Source organism: Cajanus cajan, chromosome 1, assembly GCF_000230855.2.
Source record: "Cajanus cajan strain Asha chromosome 1, NIPB_CcT2T_4, whole genome shotgun sequence".
Lineage (NCBI taxonomy): Eukaryota > Viridiplantae > Streptophyta > Magnoliopsida > Fabales > Fabaceae > Cajanus > Cajanus cajan.
The window spans coordinates 85,364,791-85,373,330 of NC_138517.1; the positions used below are offsets into that span (position 1 = coordinate 85,364,791).

Consider the following 8,540-nt stretch of genomic DNA (forward strand, 5'->3'; position numbering starts at 1 on the left):
GTTCGTGCTTCAATGGATTCACTGTTGGTGAAATTGTAAGGGAACTCAAACATAAGAAAAAAATTTACATCGATCTTATCATAATTATTTATCATATATACTTTTAAAGATTTATTTATACGTTCAATTTTAAAATAACAATTCAATTTACTAACTTTCTCCGTACCAACAACTTGTTTGTACTTCCACTCGCCCATTAATTCGCACGTATATTACATGTTTAGTTAAGACTATTTTCAAATAAATGGTTGTTTACAAGTTGTTTGGTTTCTCTATTTTCATTTTTAAATTTAGAAAATATATTTGGTTTAATTTTTCATTTTCTAACTTTAAAAATATAAATATTAAAATGTGTTTAGTTTATCTATTTTTAATAAATTTATAATATATATCATCAATAATATTATAAATATTACATTATTTATTTAAAATAAAAAATAAATAAAAATATATACCTAACATCATGTACCTAGATTTAGGATTGTTAAAATAGGTTGATCCAACATGTTCGATCTGACTCACCTCAACCTATTTTTTAAGTAACTTGGTCCGATTCAGTTGTTGGTTTTATAGGCAAGCGCACCCAAGTCTCTATAGTATAATTAAAAGGTTGTCGAACCTCAAGAACTTGTGAAGTAAGCTATGATTTCTATTATACTAATTGATGCTTGTGAATTTAAAACTTGAGTAATTACACATGTTCAAATTTGATATGGATGATTGATCAAATTTAAGTAACCAAAGGATAATTTAATATGAAGGAAAACAGATACGAGAAACAGTTTGGGATTAAATTCATCAATCTCTCTCCTATGTATTCCTAATGATTCTATCAAATGATTCCATTACTCATTGCCATTGAGTTCTCTATTTTCATTCAAACCCAATCCCTTGACATAAGAGATTATGAGATATTTAACTCAATGAATGATTCCTCACTTCATTCAGTTCAATATCCCGCATTAAGAATCAGAACTTGTTGCAACTATTAATTTCAAGACCATCCCTGGCTCTCAAAACTAATGGTGATTTGTTTCAAGTCTAGATTTAGAAAACGTTTTCCAACCAAATTCTAAATCCAAGATCAAAGATAAATGATCAGTTTATCAAAGCATTAAGAACATAATACAAATCACTGAAATTGAGTAATAGATGAGATATATATATATATATATATATATATATATATATATATATATATATATATAAATCAAAGAGGAATACACAGGAGTTTGATGACTACATTAATCCCAAACCTAGAGCTTTAGCTCTCCATGATACAAGAAATCACTAAACAACAAGGAGAAAGGTAGAAGAAAGAGATCCTCTGAAGAATCGCATCCCCACGAGCTCCAAAGTGCTCTGTTTCCTCGTTCCTCTTTGTTCTTCACTTTGTACCGCTAGTGATTTCCTTTTTCTTTCTCCTCTGCCCTTTTATAAGTGCTAGAATTAAAACAGAGTAGGCAGGAAAGAGAAGAATCCGCTCAGCGTCTTGAAACGGCTGAGCGGTTTGAAGAATTCTTCACCATGAAGTAATCTGAAGGGCTGAGCCGTTCAAATCCGCTGAGCGCCTTGGAGATTCTTCACTGTTAAGCAAGGACAAGGGGCTGGGCGCTTCATATCCGCTGAGCGCCCAGGAGGCAGAGAGCACTCCTTCTTCCAGGGCCAAATTCGCTCAGTGCCTTAGAGTGGCTGAGCGTCTCTTCTTTGCTGCATTTGTTGAGTTCTCTGGCTTGAAAGCGCTCAGCCGTTTCAAGGCGCTCAGCTGTTTGCCTCCATATTTCAAAACTACAAAATAAGAGGAAAATCTGATCAAAAACTCATCACTCCATGTAACAATGTAAATTAAGATCCCCTCTTTGATTCTTAATGTATTTGCCAAAATTATATCAATATATATACAAAAAGTGTGCTAGATAAGTGTCTCAAATTTAAATTTCATCAAACTAATTAGACACTTATCATCAGTCCATCAACTTAAATGTTAAAAATTTTCTAACCCAACTCAATTTATCACCGGTTGGTGGACTAAGCAAGTCTATCCACCAATTCACCTATTTTTTCAAAAATATAATTTAAAATAAATATTAATTTAAAATGAACTTCAATTTAAAAACAATCTCTAATCTAAAATAAAAGTTATCAAGTTAAGCATCATGCATACAAAAATTAAACTCAATTAAAAAATGTACAACTTTAAATAATCAAATAATAATAATAATAAAAATTATCATTAGAGTTGTTATCCATCAATATTAAATTCCATTGAAGGCTTAAGTAGATAAATTTATAGCAATTTCATATTGTTTAACATTAATTTTATCTTTTTCTACAAAAAGGTACTTTATTAAAATAATATATATATATATATATATATATATATATATATATAATAAATGGTTAAGTAGGTCATTAATGGAGTTGACGGAGGTGTAAGTAGGGGTGGGCAAATTAAATTGCACTAAACTGTTAAAAACTATATTAAACTGAAAAGTAGTTCAATTAAACTGAACTCAATTGAAAATTAGATTACACAAACTGAACTGAACTATTTTTTATTCTATTAAACTGTACTGTACTGAACTATACTGAACTATAATATGAACTAAACTGAACTGCTATGCACCTTAATCTGTTTCTGAACTGCACTATTTTCGAACTGAACTATTTATGAACTGCTTCTAAACTGTGCCACCAGTTTATGAACTGTTTATGAACTATACCAAAATCTGCTACTTTTACACACATGTCTCCCCCCAGAAGGAGATTCTCTGATTTGAGGTCCCTATGGAGAATCCCTTTGAGAATGAAGATATTGCATTCCCCTTGCAATGTCAAGGGCTAATTTCAGAACAAGTTTGAGTGGAAGTATATCTGGTTGTTAGTGATGCAAGAATTTTCCCAGTGAACCACCAGCCAAATATTCAGTAATTGTGCAAAACACTGGAGATTTCTTGCAAGCAGCAATAAACTGCATGATCAATAAAAGTCAATAGCTCCTTAGAAATGGTTAATGTCTCTATAATTCATTTCAAATGATACATTCTGAACACATCAGTGACAAACATATGACACAGGGAAATAAATCCATGCAATTAGAGATGATTATAGCAGGTCAATAGTAAGTGGAAAAATAGAACTCACAGAGAACTGATTGGCCATGACTGGTGATGCTTCACACGAGCTAGGAATAATTTGCCATTGTCGGAACTCACCCCTAAATCCTCTTGATATGCTGCCACTCCTGTATAGTCATGTTCAAATAAATACAAGAAGAAAAAGGTTATGGCCAACAGATAAACATATTTGTAAATAGTAACCTATTAGCCATTTGAATGGTTATTAGTGAGTCAAACAATTATTTGGTAGCTTTCAATTGGAACAAATCATACCCCATCCCTCCAAGTGGAACTCCTTGAGATGTAGATGGCTTGCAACTTTCTCTAGTGAAAGGATCGATAGGTGCTTTCTGCATAAATCAGGCCAGCAAAATGAAGTCTGGAATCCTAAGTTTAAACATATTAATCTTGTGTATCCACACACAGAGAACAATGAATGACCAAAAAATGAAGGAGAATTTGAAATTTACCCTTCCATGAGAAGCCTCTTCCCTAACATATGACCAAATTCGAATGCCTAGTCGAACCTGGGATTTTAAAACACAATTGACAATCAGAACAGATAGAATAACATTAATTTGAAAATTATTAAACCAGTGAATCACCGTTAGTTAGAGAAAAACACTTGCCATTTTTATAGCTTCCATAAAAGTTATTCTAAATTCTTTAAGAAGATTGGCATGGCTGTTTAATCTCCTTCTCCAAGCTTGTTTCGGTGGAGTAGAACTATCATAATCAAACTGCAAAAACCATGCCAAGGGCACAAGATTACTTCAACAGTAATCAACTATCAATAACACATGCGACTGTAGCACCAAGCATTAGCTAAAAAACAATATTCGTTTGATTCACACTCTCTTTCTTCCTTCTTTTTTTCCTTCATCATTTAATAGTATTAGAATTGGAATTCCATCAGCATAATAAATATTTATATTAAAGGTAAAATAAGTTTTTGAGATAAAACTTCATATCTAATGAGAAAACATTACTAGAAACCCATAGAAAAACAATTATAATGAACCAATTCTCTGGCAGATTATCACATAAGCTAATGACGAGTATTTTCAATATCAACATATAGATCATCCATATGAGTTATTAACACCCCAGAAGACTCATGTTTTTCAAAGAAAAAATGAATCAATAAACAAAAATGTGAAGTAGCTCACTAGCATGTCTCCATTGGAAATGCCATCAAACAGTGAAGGCTTGATCCAACCTTCAATAACCAACCACCCTCCTAAGTTCACTCCTCTCACTTTAGAACTCCCATGTAAACCCTCCACTGAGACAAGGCCATTCAACACAACACAAGAGACAAGTTAGATAATGTACTCAACGCATTGCTTTCGAAGAATAAATAACGGATAAGGCATGAAACTTAGGAGCTAACAGAGTTTACCTTACCTGAATATACCCCAGAAGTGATGAGACAACAACAGAGTAAGAATGCACATGCCCATTTGGTAAAAACAAGTCCCATCAGGAATGCAGGCTTCAAAAGTACCCATAGAGCAAAAATGTTAAATCCATCATGGGAAAAAGCTAAGCCCCAATTATGTAAAAGAGAGAACTCAAAGCCAAAATCAAAAATTATATAGGTTTCTCATAAACAAAAAAAAACTGTAATTTGTGAAGCATTTGTCTTGAGAGTCATTAAATGGAAATCAAGCTAAAATTATATAGATTTCTCATAAACAAAAAAAAAAACATAAAACTATAAGTTGTATGTTCAAATATGTAGGTTCTCCCATGAACAACAAAATCAAAAAATTAATACATCTTCAAATATAAGTTGTATCATAAAATAAAACTTATCAAGCACATCTTCAATCATCCAAATGAATAACACTTGAAGGTCCCACTTCATCTTGAGAGGTTATCTCTACAAAAAAAAAAAATACTCTCATTTTCAAAAATTTAAAATATAAACAAAATATATAGATTTTTAATATAGACTCACCTTGCTCAAATTTATCAAGCTCTTTAGGATCCTCATCAAAAAGTATAGAGAAAGGTGTTCCTTTCAACCAATCTTGGGTGCAAACAAGTACTTCCACTATTTTAGGCGTTAGGCAACTACGATAAGGACTAACCACCCTTCCGCCTGTGCTGAATGCACTTTCTGATGCTACAGTATAGATGGGAATGGCCAACACCTCGCGAGCCATGTTTGCAAGGATAGGAAATCTAGTTGAGTTGACTTTCCACCAATGTAAAACATCAAGCTCAACTAACTTTGTATAAGGTTCAGGATCTTCTCTAAAATATTTATCAAGCTCTGATATATAATCAAATCTACGTCCAATAGCTCTTAGGTAGAAACTCATGCCATGAGGATCATCATCTTCATCATCTAATTGTGATTCTTGTTGGCTACTTTGAGAACCCTCCTCAACACCTTGATATTGTTCATAAAGTGTTTTCAAAGATGACAACAATTTTGATTTCAATTGACTAGCCATATCAGATTCAAATATATAGTCAATGAAGTAATTAACAAAATCCAACTTACTCCTAGGATCAAGCACAACAGCAAACAATAATAAGATATTAATTCCATTAGGATTTCCCCAATATTTGTCATACTTTCCCTTCATCCTCAATGCCATCAACCTTATGCTCACATCACTACTCTCAGAATATTGTCGAATCTTTTTACCAATTCCAAACACCTCTTTCATGTACATATGACTGGTGACATATGAAGTACCAGAAATGCGCATGGTAGAGTCATAGAACATCTTTAAAAATGGTAGAACAGACCTCGCATATTCCCAATCCTCTTCTAGTGGCACACTACCATTACCTTTGGCCATTTCAACACCAAATTTCTTGTCTTGCATATCTAGCAAGACAAAGGCATCTTTATACTTCAAGCTTGCCTCTAACAATAAGTAAGTTGAATTCCACCTAGTTTCAACATCAAGGCAAACAATACCTTTGTAAGAAATTCCCTCTTGCTCAACACAAGCCTTGAATCTAGCAAATCTAGCTGGAGAAGACTTCACATATTTAACTGCATTTTTAATTTTCAAAATTGAATCTTTGATCTCTTTTAAACCATCCTTCATAATCAAACTCAATATATGTGCACAACAACGCATATGGACATATTCTCCCTTTAAGACAAGACAATTCCATGATAACATCCTCCTTTTAAGATATTGGACCCCAACATCATTTGCTGTAGCATTATCCACAGTGATACTAAGGACCTGCTTCAACTCCCAATTATTCAAACAAGCCTCAACATGTTTAGCAATGAGCTCTCTTGAATGTCTTGTTGTTTGAGAAAAATTCAAAATTTTCTTTTAAAGCTTCCAGTCATTGTCAACAAAGTGTGCTGTCAAACTCATGTAGTTTAGATTTTGGATTGAAGTCCATGTGTCTGTAGTTAAGCAAACCCTCCCACATTGCTTTGATAGAAAAATTTTAACTTTGCTTTTTCTTCTTCATAGAGTTCCCACATTTCACGCCTCAATGTGGTGCGGGATGGGACTTCAAATTGTGGTTGCAAGGACCATACAAAGTCACGAAAGTCATCATCTTCCACAAATCGAAAAGGAAGCTCAGACTTCACAAACATCTTCACCAACTTCATTCGAGATGCATTTTGGTCAAATTTAGAAATAGTTGGCGAAGGGCCAACACTAACCCCTTCTATAGTTGATGATGAAAGTTTTTGCCTCTTGAATACTTCTCTATTAGGATTTTCTTTGCATCTCATCAAATGATTCCTCATGCCACTTGTCCCAACCAAATATTTAATAAAATCTCCACAGTAATCGCATTTAGCCTTCTTCTTAGAATAAGGTTTTTGTTTAGTAAAATGTTCTCACATGTTTGACCGACCTTTACTTTGCCCAGTCGATGATGAATCAACACAAGGGGGTACATCATTAATTCTAGAAACATCTGGTATGAGAGTTTCTATGGTGTTTGGCAATGTAAATTCCATCTGATAACAAAAAACAAGGATGCAAGAAAAATATATTACTAATTACTACTTTATAACACACAATATAAAGGAAAATATATTACCTTTTAATGTTTTGGGCTATATAGGCTGGGATCAAGACAACTTGTATACAAAATTAATCATTTTTATACATAAAATATATTTTTTAAGAAAAATATATTATCATTTTTATATCGACTAACTTTCTGCTCATACATATAAAAAAAACTTAATTAAACGCAAGCCAGTCAAAGCACAAACAGTGTCATGTTTCCAATACATCTTCAGTACCAGCTACAAAGACTCCAACTTCGCAAAATGAACCAACACCCTTTAACCAAAAAACACAGAAAAGGATACAATTTTTAAAATAAATTTCCACTCCACCAAAAAAAATTATTAAAGAGAAGAATATCACAAAACACTACCTTAAAACCGTGACATTTCAACAACTATTCAGATAATTATTGGGAATCAACAAAGGAATAAAAAAAACAAATATTTTAGGGAAAAAGGGATACCCAAATGAAATTTTACATAGAAAAAGTGAACCTGAAGAAAGAAGAGAGAATCCGTGGTTGGTGCTTGAGGATGGAGGAATCCGTGGTTGCCTGGTTGGTGCTTGAGGATGGCTTGGTTGGACGAATCAGGAACCCATGAGGTGGCTAGTGCGAGTTGCGATTTCTGGTTGGTGCATTTACCTTATGCTGTGGGTGGTGGCTGGTGTGAGCAAGTTGCGAATTCTGGTTGGTGCATTTACCTTATGCGGTGGGCGGTGGCTGGTGTGAGTTAGGGATTCCTAATAGCGTACAAGAGCCAACCTGTGTTGTGCGTGCTTTTATTTTTTAATTTGTAATTACTTATAGTTAACTGAACTGTAACTAAAATAAGTTCAGTTTTTTAAAACTGAATTAAAAAATAGTTTAATTCAGTTTTATTTTAAATAGTTTTAGTTTTTTAGTTAAAAATAATTCAGTTATTTAATAATTTTTGTTTTGTTTAGTTAATTTTTCCCAGCCCTAGGTGTAAGTGAGTTTGGTGAGTAGTCCAACTCACCATAAGTTCAACTCAGGTTGGTCAAATCAAAGTGAACTAGTTGAATGTTTTAGTCTATTAGGAGTTTTTTTTTTTAATTTTTTACTCAAATAATAATATTTTAAAAAAAATATCCAAATAGCAACTGTGCAAATTTATTTCCTTAACTAGCACCATTTACTGTTCACGTCCAGAACGGGCCGTTTTGAAATCAGAACGGCCCGTTCCAGATTAAAAAATAACACATGGCGAATGGATCAGAACGAGCCGTTCCAAATTCAAAATTAGCACACAAAAAGTAGAACTAGAACAGGCCGTTCTGGCCTACAGATTCAGACCATCTTTTTTTTTTTATTTTCACTCAAAGACTACCATCAAGTGATTAAATTTATTGAATATTAACATTATAAATATAACTAAATAAA

At 33.1% G+C, this 8,540-nt stretch overlaps 1 protein-coding gene across 3 annotated transcripts; it reads right to left on the minus strand.

Moving 5' to 3' along the window:
- Positions 1–1,203: 1,203 nt before the first annotated feature.
- On the minus strand, positions 1,204–8,033 carry LOC114915262 (putative AC transposase). Of its 3 annotated transcripts, none has more exons than XM_083065836.1 (9): positions 7,633–8,033; positions 5,083–7,080; positions 4,527–5,004; positions 4,289–4,404; positions 3,749–3,859; positions 3,590–3,646; positions 3,393–3,469; positions 3,145–3,244; positions 1,204–1,788 (listed from the first exon to the last, which is right to left on the minus strand). In XM_083065836.1, the coding sequence occupies exons 3-9, from the start codon at positions 4,600–4,602 to the stop codon at positions 1,783–1,785; spliced, it is 543 nt and encodes a 180-aa protein (XP_082921962.1). In that variant the 5' UTR covers positions 4,603–5,004; positions 5,083–7,080; positions 7,633–8,033; the 3' UTR covers positions 1,204–1,782. The 3 variants fall into 3 exon arrangements, with proteins under 3 accessions (XP_082921962.1, XP_082921958.1, XP_082921957.1); XM_083065832.1 differs by lacking the exon at positions 1,204–1,788 and adding an exon at positions 2,468–2,971; XM_083065831.1 differs by lacking the exons at positions 1,204–1,788; positions 3,145–3,244; positions 3,393–3,469; ... (1 more) ...; positions 3,749–3,859; positions 4,289–4,404 and having other exon boundaries at positions 4,628–5,004.
- Between the last annotated feature and the right edge of the window lie 507 nt (positions 8,034–8,540).

Excerpts from the sequence above, each read along its gene's own strand:
- LOC114915262 (XM_083065831.1), bottom strand. The coding sequence starts at position 6,271 with ATGTTATCATGGAATTGTCTTGTCTTAAAGGGAGAATATGTCCATATG. Across the intron at positions 5,005-5,082 it reads GCTTGATAAATTTGAGCAAG|AGATAACCTCTCAAGATGAA; the intron begins GTGAGTCTATAT and ends TTTTTTTTGTAG.